Here is a 23342-nt window from a genome sequence, read left to right as displayed (position 1 = left end):
AAATAATTTGTAATAATTCCAAGCACTCGTTTTCATTCACGCACTAAATCATGTTCCGATGACTGAACCACAAATCAGTCAGAATAATTTAACATGTTTCCTTGGTCTTCAGTGCACGTCTGTCCCACACTGCACCGCAGCAGCCAAGAGGAGCGTTGAGAGAGAGACATCAATTTTCTTTTATCACTGCCTTGCTCGTCATTATGTGTTTTACTGCTGGTGAAATGAGCGTGGTGAGGAACAAAAGACGTCCGACAGTGGTACTTCCTGAACAGATTTGATTGGCTGGTCTCATCGGACCACAGCTGCAGTGAGCAGAGACATCAATAAACGTGGATACTGATTGTTATACTTCATTCTTTATTTAAATTTTGCCCCACTGTTGGTGCCGCTGCGGTCGATTTTCTTTTTAGTCGGAATTGAAATGGACGGTCTTCAATAATGAATGAGGGGGGAAAAATATAATTGGAAGTAATGAAAATACAAGCAAGCACTTTAGAAGCAATAACAATTAGACGTAGCTGCTGGGAATTCGTCCTCAGACTGGAAACAAAGCCTCTTGATTCCAGTGCCTTATAAACTCCCAGTGCTTGTAGGATGTGTACCCAATGATCATGAAATGTCTATTCGATCTTCAGACACAAAAAGTCAAAGAGGTTCACCATTCAGATAGTTATATATTCCAGGGCTATGGTCCGGGGAAAGAGATCAGGGTATTAAAACTGGACTCTGGTGTGAGTAATTGAGTTTCCTCTCTGAACAGCTTTAGCCTGCAGAGCGTCCCTACGAGCCTCATGTGTGTTTAGGTTAAAGATAAAGAGATAAGGGAGAATCACAAGGGTTCATTCATTCATCAGCATGCCAGCGAGACACAATAGGGGTGAGGGGCGTGTGTGTGTGTGTGTGTGTGTGTGTGTGTGTGTGTGTGTGTGTGTGTGTGTGTGTGTGTGTGTGTGTGTGTGTGTGTGTGTGTGTGTGTGTGTGTGTGTGTGTGTGTGTGTGTGTGTGTGTGTGTGTGTGTGTGTGTCACGGTTTCAGGCTAAATAGAATAAATAGAATGGCACTGCAGAACATGGAGATACAAAAAGTGAGGAAGAAAGAAACAGAAAAGAGGAGAGAAAGTGATCATTTTTTAAAGGCAAACAAAGTCAAAAAGGAAGGAGAAACCTCCTCAAACTGGAGTACAGTGCTTTGTTAGAAAGATAGGGACTCACAAATGAATGACAGAGTGAAAGCGAGAGAGTGAGAAAAAAAAAAAAAAGAGTGCGCGAGACAAAGGCAAAGAGTGTGAGAGGGAGGGAGGGAGGGAGGGTGTTGGCATTACCCCGTGGTTTCCCTCTCGAGGTGGCTCGATAACATCAGCACACACACACACACACACACACACACACACACACACACACACACACACGCACGCACGCACGCACGCACGCACGCACACACAAAAATGTTGATGACGCCACATTTTGTGCAGCTTAGATTATGACCTGCAGCAAAATTAGGTTCATTTCATCCAAGTTAGGTCGGATGAAATAAAAACATTAATTATGTAAGATTAATACTGGGAAGTACGCTGTTGGGAGTCTCTGTCCTTTTGAGAGAAAACAATGATCAAAACATTGCTCTTTTAAACAGATTATATAAAACAAGATTTAAAAAAAACAAACATGATTTCAGGAGAAATTACACTTCCTGAACTTACGTACACAATACAGTAACTTCCATTTCTTCATTCCATCCAACCATTCTGAACTGGTCATACATCCCCTATAAATAGCTGTGTGGCGTTTTCATGTTCTCCTTGGGCATGCATCGGTTTTCTCCATTTACCCAGTTTCCTTCCACACTCTTAATACATGTATATGAGGCTTACTGGTGTGGATGGTGATGCGAGTGTGTCTCTGTTTGCCTTGTGATAGATTGGTCACCTGTCCAAATCTACCCTGCATTCTCGCATAGTGAGCAGGGATCAGTTCCAGTAAGACCATGAGTTTGATAAAGTCATAATGGAAGATTAATCAATGGATATTATTATGGTGTGCTTGTGCAGTTTCAATCTTAGAAGGTCCAAAATCTACTTGGGAGACATTCACGCAACAACAGTACATGTAGTGAACAATCTTGTCCACTCAAATTCTGTAAAAATAACGATTTTTATCAGTAATGTCGGCAAACTCACAATTGTTTCATGTTATATTGTATACAGAAAGCCCCTTCTCACAAACTTTAATCCACAAGCTTCATTTAATACATATTACACTTTAAATGAACTCAGTCCTCAAAATGTAAGGACTGAATAGATTTCAACTAAATGGTTTTACCCTCCACTTCCCTCTGATCCCAGTATTTTCAGTGGTTGATGTGCACTCTTCTGAAGCAAGAATCTCACTTTGAAAAACCAAAAACATTTTACTTTATGTTTTCATACTTGACTGTGTGCTATATTTATAGAATAATGGTATTTTGCACGTAGCTGTACAGGCTGCCATGTCGAGTGACGTTAAATTTACCATTCAAAAGGTCAGAACTTCAAAACTTCCCAGTCAATCACAAAAGCTTATTTCAACATAATGACAAATAAAATGAATGATAAATGAGAGGCAAAACTGTGCAGAGAAAATGGACCTCTGAACTTGAATCATGGTGATCAAAACATCAGCTTTATGCTGATCTGTCACAATCCACAGACATGATGAGCAAAACCAAACCTGCACAGGTAGACACACACCAGTGCATGCAAAGATCACACATTTACGAATGAATGTTTAAAAGGTTTTTTTCTAATTAAAAATACTGTGCATTTTCATTATAAAAAAAAAAAAAGTGCATATCAATCATTGCTGCATGCGAGTCAAATGAAATAAAAGACAATCAAATAGGCAGTAATGTGTCCCGTCTATTGAAGGCTCCTATAAAACAGTAATGCAACATCAAGCACAAGGACACCATAAAAAGCAACCATGCAGCAAAAAACATAAAACGGTGGTGGTGGAGAAGAAGCTCCATGGGCGCACAACGCCTATGACAGAGACCTTGAAGGCAGAGATAAACTGTCCAGCATCATACACATGATTCCCGTCTCCTCGGATGTGCTCTGTCGCTTTAAACGTCACGGCTGAATTCCCGCCATCGAAAACATGGGGGCACGCAGGCAGTCATACAGTTTTCTTAAAGGCAGTCCATCGTGAGCCATTTTACAGTCTCGGCACATGGACCTCGGTGTCGTGGACCAAAAAAAAAAGAAAAGAAAGGAAAATGACAGGCAGAGAGAAATGCGACCTGATTGTTTTGTTGCCGTTAACAATGACATGATGTACAAATGTCATTATCGTCCAATCAATGCCGACTTGGTGGATATAATTGAATGGGGTTTGTAGGTCACGACGAGAGACAGCTGACAATACACCCACCAGAACTCAGCTGCTGTTTCCCACAGAGAGAAAGCATTAAAGAACCACAGACCAGTTGAAACGGTCCGTAGAATTTTAACATTACGAACATGCACGTAAACACATTAAAAAATGTTGACATTGTTGATAGAAATGATATTTTGGTCCATTTGCTTAGACCCATTGGAAGTCAATAGTGTGAAATCATAAAAAAAAAACTAAACCTATTAAACCAACAACCAGGAGCAGGGTCAATTATACGACAAAGGCGGCCTGAGTGACAATGACCCTGACCTACGAGGGAATGAAGATAAATGACAAATGGGCGGGACTAACGCGGTGTCGAGCTATGTGTCTGGTTAATATCTCCCCGGGGAGGTTTTGTGAGGCATTGTGGGCTTGAAACATGCTATAACAAAATCCCCATTCAGTCTGGTGAATGGTAATACAGCTGAGGGACTGGCAGCTACTCAGCCGGTGAGAAGTGACACGGACCAAATTGGATGTAGCACATAATGAGCACACTCAGCCCCTCTTACTCTGAAAGGAGCCAGCCAGTGGATGCTTTCTATATCAAACACACACCTCTTTCAACCGATCTTACATGTCTTTGCACTGTTATATTACACGTAGGTACTCGTGATAAAATACATCTTTCAGCATCAGTTTAAATCTTCTAATCCTCCTTATATGCCTTTGCACATGGTGCATTATTGGTGAGTCATTACTCCTATCCTTACAAATTTTGACGACTCTACTCCTCGTTTGTTTCCTTGACCACTACAGAAAGCAAAGAAATAGACCAGCCACAATGAAAATGCATAGTGAGTGGAGCTGAAAACCACACTGACTTCTAATTATTCTTACTCATTCATCTGAGACCGGCCCGCCGCTTTCCAGAAACTCAGGCGCTCAGAGGGTAGTTTGTCTGTTAGCATGGTGTGGGTGAAGACTGAGCCAAAATTAACCTCCCTGGCTGAGCTTAACCAGATCCAGCACTCTCTATTCTTAAAGCCTGGTCGGATTGATTTAGTCAGAGCATTTTGGGCTCCTTCCTTCTATTTAAAAGAGTGAACAGGCTACACTTTGCTCTATATGACGAGCAGACAAGAAGCAACGCTAATGAGATTATTTCTAAGTGGGGTGTTTAAATATACCCTTATTTTGATTTGTGTTTGGGAGGAACTGCGTGACTGCTTAGGTCGATATTCTGGACTAAATAATCTGTGTCACTGCTTGGAAAGTAAGTGGGTTAACACTTCGCAGTCCGTTATCCGGATACTTCCTTTCCCACGTTGGTCATCAATGCTAGTCCCATTAAGAGAAGCAGACAAAAAACTAGTACATAATAGTCTTCGATATTTAGGGATAGTCGAAGGTGGAGTGTGTAAGTTTTAGAATCTATCAATGAGCTTACAGACTGAAAATTTTAAAGTTTTATCATTTTACTCCTGTAAGTATATGAGATCATCTATGACAGCATGAAATCCATGGACGGGGTGGTCTGATTATTCATTCTGATCCTATGTAGAAACATGATTGGAGCTACTTTTATGAAGATATAACAAGTGTTAATGTATTGACCTCACCATTTGTGTTGCACCTCCACACAACTGTAAAGTTGCTGTAAAGGGAATATACTTCACTTTGAAACTGCGTAGGTTGACAATACAACACACTAGACGTTGTTGCTTCATGCATTTGAACACTTTATCGATTAATTTTAAAGCCGTGAGTGATATTAAAGGATAATCATGACCCTGTGTAAACAAAATAAATTTACCCTGAGGAATCAAGGAGACAACAGATCACTTTGAGTACCGTACTGTCAAAGACTTCCCAGTTAAATAGCTTCATAAATGCACTTTTTTTTTGTATAATATTGTCAAAAGTGCTCTTCCACTTTGTAATTATGTTAAAATGACATGAATTAAATGCATGAGGGTCCTTTCTTCTTTAGTTGTCCGGCTTCCCAATTTAAACCTGTTTTGTTAATCTTGAAAGCAATAATTAATTCATGCTCCTTTCTATCTGACCCTCTTCAGCATTAAAGGCCAAATTATCACTTAAAACACTTTCATCATTTTAATTGAAATGGACTGGACCATTTGACCAAACAAACTGCTGAACACAACATCGTAGTGGACTATAGAGAAAGTGCAGTGTATACTCAGCAGGGAGATGGTGACCCGTTTGACACATTTTCACTGCCTGGTTAGCGCTGAATGTCACCCTAATTGTGTTCATAATGAGCACAGCCTTGTGAGAGAAAACACAGGGGACCAGGAAGGAGAGTTAACTGTTTAATAGGCACAGTGACGTTGTACTTCACAGGATTATAAGTGACTGAACTCACACTGAACCTCGAGCTTGAACACAACGAAACAGAACTTTTGTGTTCAAGTCCACTCAAGCAAGTTTCAGAAAAATGAAACCTCAGGAATGACAACTAAAATATAAATAGATTTATTTGGGCAGGAGAGATCCTTGGAAGGCCACTGTGGTTTATTTTAGTAAGATTCTGACCACAAATCTGAAAATAGAAAACAGTGGATAACTTAGCAGGGGAAGAAGAAAAAAAAAAAAAAACATTTCCTCTGCATTCTGATTCATAAATGTTACCAGAAAACAGAGCACAAATAAAACATCAATTCCCTCCACAGAGCACTACAGCCTGAAACAGAGAGGCTCTCCTTGCATGTCAGTAACCCAACTAACACCATGTTTAAGCCTCAAAAAGACGAGCACATTACCAGTGAAGGTTCACATGATGTTTCCTCACCATCACATGATGTTCATCCACAGGTCCTTCTCAATGTGTAGTGACTAATGTGTGTGGCTCAGTACTTTTACAAACATGCTCTGCTGCAATGGTACAACATTTAAGATGTTTTGTTTCATCTTCAGCAATACGGTATATTCAAATGCTTTATTATAATAGAATTGTAAAGTGAAGAAACTGACACACCTCAGATGAATCTACATCATTCTAAATCCATCAGTCAAATGGAAATTACAGTTCATTCAGTTTAGTTAATGGTCACTTCAGACTGGTGTGACAGGCTCATGGGAGGAGGCCGTGTCTGAAGCCATCACACCAATTTTAGGTGAGATCTGGCTTCACGGTTATAGTTACATGTAGTGTGACCCTATTACAGAAAGTGCATCACAAGTGATGTTGTACAAGTGTGTGTGTGTGTATGTGTGCATGTCGGAGAACTTTACCAACATCTAATTAACTTAAGTGTGTTTCCTTATGAGACAGACGATTTCATTTTGAGGTGATGAGCCATCTTAACGTTAGATTAAGGCTGAGTAAGGCACCACAACTGGAGTGGTGATAACAGAGCTATGTGCTTGCATTTGTGTGTGTCGTCCTTTCCCTCTGGCAGGTAAACGGTACCTCTGTCAGAAAATGCTGGGGGGGGGGGGGGGGGGCTGAGGGAACATTACAGGTGATCATCTGGGAACAAAGAACTGGGTCACTTCCATTTTCTCGTTGCCCCTAATGACAGACCTCGAGGTTAAAAAGAAAAAAAGGGGCAGACTCGGGGGAACTACTCAAGATGAGGAGAAGTAGTGCTCCTCAGGCATTGTGTGTATGAGATTCTTTCAGAGTTTAACAGAACACAACTGCTACACTTTATGATCTTCTCCTCGTCTTTTCACTCCCTCCGTGACCTCTGCCCTGCACAGTACGCCTCCTCGCCTATTCAGCTCTCCCCGCTTGCCCTCCCTCTCCCTTCTCCCCTTCCCTCGGGTGTGTTTGACGGACTGACGCTATTATCCCTACCTCCTTCATCCCTCGGTCTTCAAAGAAGGGAGATGACTGTATCTATCAGGCTTTAGTGTGCTTAAGAAAAGCCTCTGGCATTGTAGTGATCCACTCCCAGGCTGAGTCGAGGCGGAAAAGCCTTGTGTGCTTTTGACAGAAAAGCAAATTGATAGAGGAAATAATCATATTCCAGCCTTCATTATTTGTACACTTTGTACTGTAGACAGATGCTCCACATTGTTTAAAGCAAATCCAGCTGTGGCCACACGTGGTTTAAACTTAGAGCAAACCTCAAGACTATGGGAATCAATATCAGCTCCGAACAGAATTCAGGAAAAATATAAGTTGTCGAGCTCGATCTTAAAATAGTAACACAAGTGCACTGTCATTTTTACACCTGATGCCCTTCTCTCTACAAGTCACAGAAGTTCAAAATTCAATCTCAGTCATTTGAATTACCTCGAATACATTGTTAAAGAAGTCCACAAATCTATGACTGGAACGTCTGAAACTTGTGTGAGGAGTAAGAGACGGATAGACTCTGACCGGCACACCTTCTCAGTAAATATAGAACGTCACTGTGAGGTTTGAGAGATTTAAAGTCACACGCACACGCACACGCGCTCTAAACCCTGTCTCAAGAACCAGTCAATAATTGGATCACTTAGTTTACCATTATTAACAAAGCATACTCCATGAATCTCTTGTAAAAAGAACAGTGTACACATTGGATATACTACACCTTGAGCATTATTACTTTTTTTCCCAGTTTTATGTTTATATTTTAATGTCACCATTAAGCGTGCTTATTTCACTCTGAATAATAATGCAATTAATTTACCTCGTGCTGTGTTTTTTATACCGTCAAACACACTCTTAGGAATCCTGTACAACACAGAGTCCTCCACTTTCCCTGACACAGCTTCGAAGGTTAATTATGACTGGTGCACCACCCCTTTAACATTTTCCTGTTTGTACACCTCAGGAAAACTTGGAACGGTTGTTTGGCCACGACATCTGATCTGCGGACAATCTGTAAATATATTGTTCTTTCATCTCGTCTAGATACGAACACACTCGCAGGTTACAATTCCATGACATGTTTGTTTTCTCTCCGAGCCACTTCCTCCATAATGGCTCTCTCAGACTCGGCTCCTCTGCAGAACAACAAACAGGGGTTTATTTGTTCAGTTCAGCCGAGCGGAGCACAGATACGTGCTCGTGCTTCACGTCTGGACCAAATACCAGAGACACTGCACTGGAATTCCTCACTTCCCTGTACTGACTCCCACTCCTTTGCATTGTTCGGCGTCTGTGTGCGTCTGTGTGCGTCTGTGTTCGACTCCCACACGGTGAAATTGTTGCGATGGCCACATCGAGTTCGCCTGAAACCAAGCACTATGCGAGACTGGACTTCATCACAACTTCCATATGTTACGGAGACAATTTTCCAGTGAAAATGCTTCAAAATATATTTATCTTACATAAATATGAAAACGATTTGACATTTGCCCGTTAACTATAGCTGGCTGAGGCAATATTAAAACAAAGTCTGTATTTCGATTAATGCCACTGGATTTCTTCCATATCCCATTACCTTAGCCGAGATAACCCTGGTGAATCTAGATTACTGTGGTAATGATGTCTTCAATTAATTATTACATTACACAGAAAGACAAGCGCAGAGGATCCTGTTCCCGCCTGCTGCTTCTCACCTCTCAGACCATTTATCGAGTAGAGCAGACGTGAAAAAGAAGCTCACAACGTCTGTCTCTCACCTCTTATTTCTTTCTCTGCTGGTGTCCCCAGATGACTTTGCTTTTATTAAAATTCCTGACGTAGCTGCACGTGTCTGGATTGTGGTCTCAATAAGTGAGAGTATTACATTTGAAAGCCTAAATCCTGGCTGCCCCGACCTATTCTTAGTACCTTTCAATTTTTCTTCTTTTTTCCGGTGTCCTTCTGCACACAGAGCTGTGACTAAAAGCTTCTTATTCCACTGGGAGTTTGCTTAAAAACGTTTTTGTTTTTTGTTTTTTTTTTAATAAAAAAACCCAAAAAACCCACATCATTTCCACGCAGAGCTGTGCATTTTAAACGTTCACAGCATTTGAAAGCTCTCAGATCAAATTGTCAAACTGTATGGACCCGGCTCAGACGCTGATCTTCACAGGGACTCGTTCTGCTTGAACTATCCTTGACTTTTTGTCCTTTTTCATTCCCCGAAACAGCCAATATGCATTTTTAATCATCTACAAGGTATTAATTATTTAGCAGCCAGTGCATTTACTGCTCTTGGCCTGGAGTTAATGGTCCGAGCTGCTATTTCTACCTGACTGGTGGAAACACTGAGGGTGTGTGAACAGCTACACAGCTGCAGGTTGGTACTGGACCAGTTTTTACAACTTCACCTGCTGATTTAACTATTTTAAAGGGACTTCACTTCGATGCTCAAGCTATTTAAAAATGAAGGTAAGGACATTTTGGAAAAATAACGGTGACTGGGAAGAAACAAGGACATGGCACAAAGCTTGTTATTGTAATTTGGTGAGCCCAGCCAGGGTCTGCAACCTGTGGCTCAGCCATGGAAGCCTTCACCAATTACATGGACATTTTTTTATCTTGTTTTCATTTTACTTGCATACCAGATGGTCTGTTCGAGGGGACTCATATCTCCTTGCCAAAAAGATTTTTTTGTTTGTAAAAAATTGGTGAAACTGATCAAAGTAAACCGAATAGAAGAGGTGAAATGGAAAATAGAGCCAAAATGCATTAACAGTAGCTAAAACATTTGAACAACTAACATTTCTAGAAACAACTTTTACTTTCAAATCTTTGCTGCCTGAATCCAATTAATTGTAACTAAAGTCAAAACATGGAAATTTCACTTTGTACAACCAGGAAAAATGTTTATGTCTAAAAGCCATAATTTGGTGAAATGATGGTATCAAGTAATGATGTACTGAAATATCTCCGCTTGCCAGTTATTATTAACCAATTCCTTTCTGAAAAATCATTACCGAGATGAAATCCCTGAAGTCAGTGGTGGACTTTCAGTTATCTTCCTTCCTGATCATTCCAAACCCCTGACAGCAAGTACCTGTAACTGTGGGTTCTGCTTAAAAGACCTCCAATCAGTTTTAAATTCACGTCAGCAGACCTCTGTAAGGTGTGTCTTTTGGTGTCTGAATGTAGTCGCCAAAGGTATTTTGTTGCTCCTTAATCTCACAAGTCATTAATTAACGTCTGTGAAGAGTTATTAACGTCCAGCTTATAGAGCATCTTCCTTCAACTTATTCAAGTTATTCAGTGAATCAGTCTTTAGAGTGACCCACACAGTGCTCACAGCTCAGTCACAGCTGGACTCATTTACAGAATTAATTATGTAAATGAGCCGTGTAATTATCTACACGACAATGCTTCTCGTGAAAATGTTTTTTTTGTTTGCATTTTCTGGAGTTCCAGGCACGGTTGTTGTGTAAATAGCCAGAATACAAGCTGTAATATATTACAATTGCTCAGTTTCTTAGAAAGTAATTTTGTACTTACAAGAGTGCATAGTACAAGAGCTAGTATGAGCCAGTTCAGCATAAGTGAGTCTGATTTATCAGACTGTGATAAATCATTCAGGCACTCAAACACACATACACATCGTGTTCAACACATACTTCTGCAATTTGCACTGCAGTGTCTCACACCCTAGGCGGACATGTGTCCGACACAGATAATAACACAACCCGGATACAGTGAGGCAAGCTGAAAGTCAATTATAAGACTTTTCAAATGCGACCAGCAGGATTTAAAGATGGCAATAGAAACATTTTCACATTTGCTGCATTGCAACGCCTGCAGATGCTGATAAACAGTTGGTGTGAATGAGGAAGGAGACATTGAGGTGGATGCAAGCACTGTTCACAACCTCTCCTTTTTTGATTTGGAGGTAATTACCCCCGAAAATCAAAGCACTGAGTGACAGTGTTGAGCTGCGATGCTCACCACAGAAAGAGGAAAAAAAAGTGATAAAAGTGGGATGGTTTGATGTTGATTATTAGGAAACTGTACATTTCAAGAGAGTGAAATAAAGGACACGGTGTCTTTAATAAAGAAGTAGCTGGATGCCAGCAGGGGTTGACTCACCAGGACTCTGTTCTCCATCTTGTCTCCTTTGATCTCCAGTTTGACTCTTTTCCTCAGTGACAGCTTCACCTTCCTCCCCACTGCATCCCTCACACTCTCTGTACAAAGAGGAAGAGAGACGAGGAACGTTAGCAGCGATTCACACTCAAGTGGAAAATCTGGCAAAAATGTAAATGTAATTCTGCATAACAAAGTAAAAACTTAAATTTGCTACCAAATGGAGCTTTCCTTATGCAGCCTTCACAAAGGCTAATCAAGCTATCAAAGCAATTTCAACTTTTTAGTTTTCTCCCCAGTCAGGGCGGCTTTTTCACAAGAGAAATATCACCCAATACTTATTTGTTAAAATGACCTTTAACAGAAAGTATGCTTTCAAAATCAAACACTTTTGTGTCTTTCTCGTAATTTGTTGTTCGATGTGAAGCTTGCAAGAGTAAAAGAGAAAACAAAAATACAAATAAATTATTGTAAAAAAAAAAAAATGATTTGTCAAATTCCTCAATTTCGATAAATAGATTACAGTGCAAAATGTTGTTTGTGAGGAGAAATTTTAGATTTTTTTTAATCCATCACACAGCCTGCATCACCCAGCAGCAGCTTTTTCAGAAGCAAAGCACTTTGTCAATTTTGTTGTTTCTGGTCCTATTTTCCGTTGTTTTTGTGTTTCTGACTTCTGCCACCAAGTATCAACAAGCAACCTGAAAACAGGACTTGATAAAAGCACAGGTGAACTGAGACTGAAGATCAACGTGCGTCACAGTTCAAAGTTCATGTAGACAACAGCAATACACAGAAAAACAGAAGACGACGAAGAACGAATCACACCTCCTTAGAAAAGCAAGACAAGATGTCCTTACTCAAGGCTCTTGAGACTCGCAAAGAAAAACTCCCAGCTCATCCCACCTGCGTGAGAGAGGTAAACCAGAGAAGCACGAGCCAGGGGAAAGGACAGACTGTTCCCTCCTGAAACATCCGAGGACCAAGGCGTACTCACAGAACCAACCCACCAAGGAGGCCTTTATATACATATTTGTAAACAGAGCCATGGATTTTGTCCAGTTCATGAAATGGGTAGTTTCACAAATGTACATAATCAAACAATTGGGACTTTAGCCCACCCCCCCAAAAAAAAAGATGCACCGTGGGTCCTTGAACAAGACTGTCGGCCACCACCTGCTCCCCTTGAGCGCTGCTACCGGTGTGTCAATTCAGGAAGGAATTTCCCCTCTGACAATTAATACAGTGCTTAAGATTTTAAAAAAATTAATAAAATAGGATTAATCTGGATTTTTTTTCTCTGTATGAACGTCAAAGTGTAAATGTGATTCAGCAATGGAGATAACAAACCTGACTCTGTTGATAAGTTTTCAAATGTCCTCACCTTCACAAAGGCTGTTGTAATACAGCCAACAGTTTAGAAAAGGCTACAAACGGTGAAAGTGTGATATATAAGTAAAGTCCATTCACCATAAACAGTAACTCCTTCAACGTGTTAAGCCATTTGTGATTGATTGTTCATCACCACTGAGTGTCCACAGCCGAAGAGCTGGCTCAGAGGCTGAGCAAGCAGAACTGGGTCAGCCGCCTCCGCACACTGCTAATTCACCCCCCCCCACCAGTCTGCAGCTGAGAGTCTGTACAACATGTGTCTGACACAGGTTGGGATTCTGCACGTGTACATCTGTGCTGGCATGCATGGAGCCTCGCATACAGGCTTTCCTCCCATCATCACCAGATCAAAGTGCAACCAATAATTAGCAGTGTTCAAAAACGGCTCATCTGACAGCCTGAAGCTTCCTAAATAAACAGCACTGAAGACGAACAAAACGTCAGCATGGAGACCAAAGAGCTGCACAGACGTCTCCTGTTGGTTCCTCCTCAGAATGAGGCCGTGTCTGCTTCAATGAGCCGGGGCAGGCTTTTGTCTCGTGAAAAAGGAAAAAAATTCAAAATAAAAAGGTCACGACACTTGTGTATAATATTTCTGCCATTTTATTAAGCGTATATTTTAACCAGCCAGGTGCTCAACTGCCCTGAGCTTGTATTGAACATCGGCACCGAGTCACAACAGTGTTTGGATTTCAGCAGGAACACACGTAGAGGACAGGGAAAATGGGACACCTGTGGTTTCATGAAAACACAGACAAACATTTCACAAAGCAGCAAAGTCACATCTCAGTTTATTGACACAAACTCAACCCAGATATGTACGTCTTCTCACGAGTGGTTGTTTAAGAATATGTTGGGTTGAGCCTCTGGAACGTTGATTTGTTTAACCCCAATTCGAAAACACTGACAATGTATTTTAACTAAAACTTGCATTCGCAGACTCAGTACTCCGTACTGATACAATGTACATGCATGTACAAGAAAACCAGCTGGATAGTGGCACAAGTAAAAAAAAGATGTTTGCGTAGCAAGTCTTATCACTTCCACTGAAACACAATAATAAATGATTGGCGACTATTTCGGATTAACATGAACTGTCCGACTCTGCGATCAAGCCCTTGTGCATCCCGAATGTGAAGTGAAAACAACTCCATTAGACTCGCATGTTTGTAGGCTGCACGGTAACGTAATGGTTAGTGCCGTTACCTCACTGCAGAGAAAGTTCTGGTTTGAATCTCCCATCTGTACGGGCTCTGCTTTTAGGAATATACATGTTCTTCCTGTGCCTTTATGGGTTTTCTCTACATTTCTTGTTTGGAGATGGGTAGCTTGAGTACGAAAAATAAAAACATCTGCTCACGATAAATCACTTACAGGATGCCAAACCTTCGTTTTCAAGACGACTGGGGGTAATTTGACACCTTAACATAAGCATTTGTGATTTAAAGTTTTTTCTGCTATTTCAATGACTCAAACAAACAGCACAGCTACAATGTTGCCTATGTGCATAAAGTTATGCTTGTATTGTAAATAAACGCAGCAACGCATTTTAGTCCATAAGAGCAGTTTCACTTGAGATATTGGTGTCGACCTGTGTCGAAGTTATGTTTTCTCAGTTTAAAAAATAAAAAATCCAACAAAGAGAGGCAAAGGAATGCAGAGTGAGGCAGGTATGTTTCAGTGTGAGTCTGTGTCTTAACCCTGTCATGGATCGCTGATCCCCCACATTGACCCTTTGCAGACTGGGACAGGCTCCAGCCACCCCAGCCTGCATGACCACGAGTGGCTTCTTCACTGTTTCACTGTGCTGATTGAGTTGCATAATGTTTTGGGGGGGTATATTACTTCAATATTTTATAGGTGAGCGACAAACCACAGTTTTTATAGTATTGATACCTCTGAAAGTGCGAGTATAATATCAGAACAATTTTCAGATATGTAAATTTTAAATCTACATTTTTATGTCCCACTAAAGCTATTACATTGTTCGAGATGTTCCTCATTTAAACCCATGTCACTCCTCAATAACAAGACTAAGCATAAACAAGGGGAAGTCCAAAAAGCAGAAATCGGCAGAGAAAAGTCCGATCTTATTACTTGTACGTGCAGCATGCCAAGAGAGATGCTGCATCATGATGATTCACAGGCACCATGACCGTTTAGAACAATGACTGGCTATATGCACGTCCAGACAACAGCAAATGACAACAGATCAGGACAAAAAAAATCCCATCCCGTGCAAAAAATCTTAATAAAAATCCCACTATTTCCAATGATGGGCTCACGATGCAGAGAACTGAGCTGAGGATCCAGGATGGATTGGTATTGCAGAAAGGGACACTGATCAAACCGCATGACAAGTCTGCCCTGTCCCATTTAAAACATACTGATTATAAATTCAAAAATGACTAATGAGATGCATGTACTCATCTAAAATTAATTTCTGAGCATGAAAGATGTGACAGTCAGGAGATTTCAATGACATTAACATTGTTAAATCTCCTAAACCTGTGGCAGATCAGACAAACACATCTGATGAGACATACAAAAACGGTTTTTAAACTCTAGTGGTGGTCCAAATATTTGTAAAAACACAGTAAGTTCAATCATAGTTTTATTCATGATATTGACCCACATACATTTCTACTCCCCCAGGAAGGATTGACATTACCTCCACTGACATTTATCCAAAATAGATAAGAAAGAAAATTGCATTATACTTGTGTTCTTGCGTTGAAGAAGCAATTGCACTTAATAGAGGTGGCTGCAATATTTTCTGTACCACCTTTGTGCTTCACAATGAAAGAATCCTCAGTGTTCCAGCAGAAACAGGTCACCAGTCCATCATAAGGCAAACAGAGACGGATAGTTACACGCTCACATTCACACTTAAACTTTGAATGCATGTTTTTAGACTGGAGAAGGAAACTGGCAAAACTCCAGAGAAAACCCATGCACAGGGAGAACACATAACCCCTGCCCGTTAATGCCCTCAAACCTGGACTGAACAGTGTATTTTCTCACTGTGAGGCAAAAAGGAACAACCAGCCAACCATCTGAGGGCCAATATTGTCTTGCGTGTGAGAAATGGAGGCAGGGAAGGAGCCAGGCTTATCCAACATTACACCACGGTGTCAAAAACAACAGTAGTTTCCCCAAACAAAGAGACCCTGAGCTTCAACCAGCCAGTGGGTGAGCACAAACACAGTGAGGAGCCATGAGAACAGGACTGTGCGGGGATGTCCGAAGGGACTGAGGTTACTGTGTCCTGAAAAATCCCTCTATAATAAGTTCTGTGCACGGTTCAGACATTCTGACCACTCACATCTAAACTATTCAGCTTTTCTTCCTAATATAGGCTGCAGTCCACTTCCCATTGACAAGCACACACACCTTGTGGCAGAGCACCTTTTATAAACAGCAACCAAGCTTTATTGCAGTGGAAGCTTTAACAGCCACATAAAATACATGGGGAATAATGGACATCAGGTTTATGAGGTATGAGGCAACGTGTGTGGGAAGGAAATCCCAACAACTCTCAATGTCTCGTAATCTTTGTCACAATGCAAAGAGGTTAGTGGCTGCTGAAATATGAAATAAGCAAGAGAAAGTTCTTGTAAATACAACCGTTCCTCGAACTGCTTTTGAAGCATATATTTAGTATTTTGAGTCATCACTAATCCAGTAATGAAAATAGGCTTCAATTTATGTTTGACTTTCAATTGTGTTTTCATTGGGATTTATTCCAATTCGATTTACATTCTAATGCTGAGCAGTGTCAAATCATATCAAATCAGTCATAGTTCCTGGGGAGGACAATGGCAGTCAGTAGTAATAAGTTGGACTGTATTTCCAGAACGGCAATACTGGATTACAATGACGCGAGTCGAAACTTGTTGGCACAATAAGCACATGCACAGATTTGTGATGGAGGGAGTCCCTCACTGATTGTTCCAGTCTGCACACATGGCTTCAGATCTGCGTCTTACCCACGAGCTCTTTCGGGACCTCTGACACTTCCTCGCTCATTTTCCCGTTGAACATTAAATCCAATGCAGCCGCAAAGAGTCAGTCAGCGCATCGATCAGCCTCAAAATATGGGTGGAAAGAACAAGGGAGAAAGAAGAGAAGAGGAAAAGAGTCAGGTGGCGCGTCCCTCCCCGGTTACACGCTCCTCTTCTTCTCCTCCTCCTCCTCCTCCTCCTCGCGCGCTGTCCGGACAATGTATCCGTGCATCCCGGTCAAACGTGGCGGCTTCCAAGGGGGCGCTTGCGGTGTGGAGAGCGAATAAACCAGCTAAAGTCTCCTCAAAATCATGCTGGAGGGAAGAAAAGAGCACGGCTCACGCTCTTCCTCCGGTGGCCCGCGGTTCCTACCGTAAAGCTGTCGGTGGTACAGTAGCGGCAGCCAATGGTGGGGAAACGGAGCCCCGCCCCGCTCCGTGATGCGACAGCCGGGGAGAGCCGGTGTGGCGTGGCGTGGTGTGGGAGGGAGGGAAGGAGGGAGGGGGGGACCGGTATTAATGAGCTCCGTGTCCTCAGCAGCGGACAACCGGAGACCTCTAGTGGTCCGGCAGGAGCCGCAACACATTATATTTAATATATAGCTATTGTATTTGTTCAGGAGAAGTCACACTTCACAGTGGAGTTGCTGTGTTGTTGGAGTTGATCAAACTTGCCACAGACAGAAAACAATGCCAAAAGACTGAATAACTTGCCTTTCCAGGTTAAATGTCTATTCTTGGTCTTGGATTTGGTGAAATGAATTTCCAAGTAAATGTAATTTATGTGTTATTTTCCCCCCCTCTTTTTGACATTATTTGACTGATGTGAGGTACACTCTGGACCAACTTCTGGAAAATAGGTTATAAATCCTTTAATGCTTCAAGCTCCAACATGTAACACTTATGTAGAGAGGAATTCACTATATTATGACTCGATCAAAAAAAATTAAACAATAAATAAATAAATGCCTGTCGAACTGTTACTGTAAAGAGATATCTGGCGCCACCTTGTGATGTTGTATTAAATTTACAAGATGCAACTGATTTGTTTGTAAGGTCATATTTTGTCCTTTATTTTGTAGTTTCACACGACAGATGAATCACAAAACGTTACATATTTCTGATATTAAAGTTGTAAAACAGATCTTTGTTTCAAGTATAGTTTCCATGCACTTCAAGTCAAAATATACATTCATTTGTATTTTTATTTTTGATCCGTCTTTACTTGCCCATAAAATAAAGACCCTTCTACTTTTGAGCTTTTACATTTTTCCTTTCATGGATAGGAAATGGATATAGAACAATATTACTTTTTTTTTTTTGCAGACTTTTGTGTATGAAAACACTACGTGCACTTCATCGACAACAGTCTTTGTCAATAACTCAATTGTGTTTTTTGTGTTAAAAACTCAAGGTGCAGTTTGGGCTCAGCTGCTTAATCTCACTGAATTGCTTCTCGAGTCTTTCTGCTATTAAGTTGAGTTGACAATGTCTCAGCATCTGAGGCATTTTTCTCAGCTGTTCCTCAGGAGCCTTGAAGAGCCACTTTCTGATGTGCTCTAGGAGAGGACCTCTCTGCTTGGAAACTGGTGTTCCACCGACCCACCCCTCCTCCTCCGCCTCGTCTTCGTCTGAATCATGGATGTACCTGTTGCAGGGAGCAAAAGGTAAGTATTGTGTCTTAAGGAGAAGTGGAAAGAGCCATAAAAATATCCACTCAAGTACAACTGTTGTTGCTTGAATCGACACTCAAGGTACTTTGGTCCTTAAAAAAGAGACTCAAGTCTTCTTCTCAAAAGAGTCAGTTAGTTTTTGACTGTGTTGTCAGTTGCATTCATTTTAATTTACCAGCTTCATGAAATACGACAGTTGATAGAACATTTCTCAGACAAACAAAACTGTATTTTTAAAGAGGGATCCAAATTGCTTGAATTAATTCTGTGGGTCTACTTGTTTGAAGACACTTTAAAGTAGGAAAGTAGTAAATAAAGATAGGGTTTTTGTAATCTTGTACTCCCACCAAAGAATTAGCTGTAAAGATGCAAAGAAAGACGTGGATGGAAGAAATGAAAGCTAAAGTTATAACTGAAACTTTGGCTCACCTGATGACAAATTTTCTCATTTTCCCAACCCGCATTTTGTGCAAGAATCCTGAGAGGAACATCCTCAGCGTCTCACCTGAAAGAGAGTTGTGAAATGCAAACTAACGTAAAGCTGCTTGATGGATGTCAAATGCAGTCACAGTTTCATCCCTGTCACTGTTGACAGGAACGTCACAGCTCACTTACCCCCATTGGCCAGATCCTGGCAGGAGCCACACACTGTGTCGTGGTACAGGGAGCCTGGGAGGAGGGCTATCTGTCCGCTCCCACATTCTTCATGTTTCACACATGAGTCAAGCGAAGAAGTTGAAGAGGAGTAAAAACCCCCAGAACACTTTTCACAAACAGTGTTGATTTTCCGTGAACCTATGAGAGAAGAAGTCATTTGGGTTACTGACCAGCTTTGTTCGTCCTGAGAGCTTCAGCTGGTGAAGATGATCTTCACTGGGTTTACATCACTTCTGTTCCATTTTGAAAAAGGCTGAAGTATGAAACTAACTGTGCTGTGTAGTCAGAATTAAAAGAATAACATGAATAATAAACATTGAATATTGATTATCAAGCCCCAAAAGGGTCTATTTTTTTAATTCAATGTAATCATTCTAAAAATGTCAGGCATTACGTGACCTATCCACCAAAACATTATAATTACCAGCAACATTCAGTTTTATATTAATATATTGTTAGAAAGCACATGTTTTTCTTTACTTGTAATTTAGGATTTAGGTAAAATTATGCTATTTCCCAAAGACTGAGCATCCAGACATCTGTTGGCCCTATGTGATTTCCACATATGAAATCTATGAGGAAAATTAAGTCACTATTATTAATACTCACTCACTGTAATAAGGTAGTATTTTTTAATACTTGCTCTTTTTCCAATATATTTTACTCATAGCCTATTTCAGTAAGACCACGTAATCTCCCTTGCTACTTTTACTGAATACAGATAACTTAGAACTTGAAGCATACGTATGCAAACATCTCGCCTAGCCTATGAAGAGACAGTACCTTTGGTGTGAACACCGTATCCGGGGCCGCATTCTGAGTGTGGGATGCAGAAATCATCAAACGAGTAGAAGCCCTCTTTGCACCGGCAGAGCCTGTCGCTGGTCGGGGAACACTCCCTTTCCACCTCCTGGTTCCCAGTGCAGAAGCTGTGGCAGTACAGACACTGGGGCAAGTAGTTCCACAGCTCTGTGAAGTACTCGCTGGGACAGCCGGCGCACTGTGTCTGGGTGGTGGCGGTGCAGTGAGCCACCATGTGAGTGCCTGGGGAACACCTGTTGCACTGGAGGGTCTTCCCGGTCACAGGGTCTTGGTACTCATACTGGGGGATGGAATCCACCACCGTGAGGAGGCCAGAGAGGAGGAGCAGAGTGGGTAACAGCAGCTGAGGAGAGGACCAGGATTACTGGAAATGCACTTAAATTGCTCAGTGTTCACTGTTGAAGAAGAAACGTGAGGTGGCAATACTTGGGGTGATTCTCAAGAATTCACATACTTTAGCAGGTTTTTATCTTGTAAGCTCCACTTCTGATGTATATGAAAATACAGTTACAAGATCATCCATATTGACACAAACAAATAGCACCAACAAACTTGACGATTCATATATCCAACTGGTCTTTGATCAATGACCATCTCAAATATTATAAACACAATGTCAAACCTCACTGATAAACTTCAGAAGACGATTTTCGGGAGTACTCACCATGCTCATGGTGTCCTCACTTCAGTCAGACGACGTTTGACAGCAGCATGTCATTCATTTTATAGCCAAATTTGAAAGGGAAGTCAGATCGTGAGTGGGTGTTGTGGTTTTCTCTGTGCACTGTAATTAAAGGTCACGCACTGTAAATTCCACATGAAGTCTCAACTTCATAAAATGCTGATAGAAACTGTGGAGAGTGTTTATCTATCTATCTATCTATCTATCTATCTATCTATCTATCTATCTATCTATCTATCTATCTATCTATCTATCTATCTATCTAGCTATCTAGCTATCTAGCTATCTATCTAAGCAAGGGTCACGCTCAGGGACCCCCAAGTTTTTGACTAGATGTAATGAAGGTTTCATGTGTTTTTATGCCGAAGACCAAACTAATATATACAGGTTATTTTGATTCAGGTCGCTCGCTCCAACTGGTTGTATTTTTGTTCCTTGTCTGTGAACTTCCTGCAAACAAAACCAGTCTGTCATTTACTTGAATTCATTTGAAGGTTCACCAGGTTTCACTCCTGAGGTTTACTACTTCTACTTCTACATCCACTACAAAGCCTAATTATAGAGCATGTTCTTGTTTTATTTTTTCTATATCCCATTTTATGTCCACTTCTTTAAAATGAATACACTAACTTGAGGTTTGGGTTATTTTTTCATTCAGCTAAATAAATAAACGCCATCTAATTAAAAAAATGGTTGACTTTCAAGTCATTGCGGTGTCATACTTATTAAAAGTGAATGTTTTTCTGTGAAGTCACAAAGGAAAGTCTAAATGAATTCCATCAAATCTGTATACTTTCTTTATAATGTCATCTTTGTAACTTTGTAACAAAAAGTTTTAACTTTTTCGTGTACCTAGTTATATATATATATACACACACACACACACACACACACACACACACACACACACACACACACACACACACACACACACACACACACACACACACACACACATATATCTATATAATTGAAAAACAGTTCAGTGACTCATCATGACATGTCAGATGTTTTGACAAAATCTTGAAAACACATGATTTTGTAAAATTCTTTGACGTTTGTAGGAAACACATTATGTGCTGAAGGATGTGAATCATCTATGTATATGCTGCCTTTCAAATTTGTCTGAGTCAACACAGACAGAATGTATGATGTGATAATCAGCTGATTTGCCTTTGTTTGATCAAATGATGAATTGACATATGAGTAATGAAAGATATGTGATGTCGATGACATAAATGATTTAATTAGATTCACACAAATCCATCACAGATTAATCACAACGTTAAATGTAAGTCAGTCTTCTGATGGCGCTCATCACTATAGAGATAACGTTCCCCTCATATAAGTTTAATCAACATTGGACCAACCTTTGGGTCAGTTAACTGTTCCAGGTTAGGAATATGAGCAAATGTGAAATAAAATCAACACTTTTAAGCTTTTTAAACTTTGTACTTGATCGTGTGATCTTTTAGATATCTCTACTTTTGTGAAGCACTTTGTGACCACTGTCTGTGAAACGCACTACATACATAAAGATAGTTTACTTTCTTACACATTTCTCCCATCCACTGCAGGATATTTAATATCAGAGAAGAAAATGTATATTTGGAAAACATGGTTGAGTTATTTATTGTAGATTCACTATTAAAATAGAGGCTTTGATAAAAAGAAATCTGTGATGTGAAGAAGCTTGCCTCATAGCAAGAAGGTCCATGGTTCCATTCTCGGTTGAGGCTCAGTGTGTGTGTGTGTGTGTGTGTGTGTGTCCTGTGATAATTTGTCACGGATGTACTCTGTTTCCTCCTATAGTTCCCTGGAATTGGTGCCCAACAAGTTGAGACGAAGTGGTATAAATTAGATGAAGGATGGATTAAATGAGTAAATAAAGATCTTTAGATTCTATTGGCTTTTGTTCCTTTTTTTTTTTTTTACTTCAATCTGAGATTAGATCAAGATGTGTGCAAAACTGCTGTGAATGATACCAGAAAGGCAATTCATCTTGTCTATTAATTTCTTATTAATAATGAAAGGAAACAAATTGTACAAACTTAGTTTAATCAGCTCTTTTGACATCATTGTTCACAAGATACACAAGCTTAAAGAGAACAAGGCTTATATACAATAAAGACCGTACATTTAGAATATAAAAAGGGATAAAACAAAATATAAAAACAAATATCACTTCATGAACTTGCAGCATTCAAATCCAGTATTTCCAATAAAGTCATAAACATAAGCCTTTACATTTTCAGAAAGTGAAGTTACTTTTTAAATAGAAAACAATTGCACTCCTTTGTACATTCATATAATTGACAGTTAAAAAAAACAAAAAACGATGAGCTTTACTTGTCAGCAGTCCAGAACAAACCAAGCAACGATGGACAACTGAGGAAATACATGTATTTCATTATGAAAACAAATTCTTCCTCTCAAACAGCGAGAAAGCAACAATTTAAAAAAAACAAACCCATATCTGATAGCCCTTCTTCCATAAAATAGTGTGCTATTTACATATTAAATAGTTTCTCTTATTTTTCACAGACTCTGGTCAAAAAGTTACCAGAAAACCCTTTTTAAACAAACCTTCTGTGTATGTCTTTTAGGAGCACCGAGATGTGGGTGCGCATAAGACACGTGATTGTTTGGGATTTTTTTTAAACATTTTATTAGATTCAGACATGTCCTTGAACCTGATGGCAACAATCTCACCACCATTGCTTTTTGATTAAAGTGTCCCCATTTTGGCACCGGTTTTTGAGTTAAAATCATAACGTTAATGACGTCAAAAGAAGGATTTTCTCTCAGATTTTTA

At 40.3% G+C, this 23342-nt stretch overlaps 2 protein-coding genes across 2 annotated transcripts in view; both read right to left on the bottom strand.

Annotated features, from left to right (window-relative positions):
• Positions 1-16846, bottom strand: part of LOC308133484 (F-actin-uncapping protein LRRC16A-like) — a gene marked incomplete at its 3' end in the record, with an annotated part of 62246 nt that extends 45400 nt beyond the window's left edge. Inside the window, exons 1-2 of the mRNA XM_080500868.1 lie at positions 16680-16846; positions 11302-11399 (exon numbers count right to left, since the gene is read on the bottom strand). Of these exons, the coding sequence (XP_080356994.1) occupies positions 11302-11399; positions 16680-16734 (153 nt within the window). The 5' untranslated portion in view covers positions 16735-16846. The remainder of the gene's footprint in view (positions 1-11301; positions 11400-16679) is intronic.
• Positions 16832-20518, bottom strand: LOC308133251 (uncharacterized protein; the record flags this gene model as incomplete). Its single annotated transcript, XM_080500552.1, has 7 exons — positions 16832-17008; positions 17067-17251; positions 18139-18341; positions 18796-18871; positions 18982-19161; positions 19807-20188; positions 20510-20518. The coding sequence occupies 7 exons, from the start codon at positions 20516-20518 to the stop codon at positions 16832-16834; spliced, it is 1212 nt and encodes a 403-aa protein (XP_080356678.1).
• Positions 20519-23342: the final 2824 nt, after the last annotated feature.

Source organism: Blennius ocellaris (assembly GCF_963422515.1).
Source record: "Blennius ocellaris genome assembly, chromosome: 8".
NCBI lineage: Eukaryota > Metazoa > Chordata > Actinopteri > Blenniiformes > Blenniidae > Blennius > Blennius ocellaris.
This window is presented reverse-complemented; position numbering and strand designations above follow the sequence as displayed.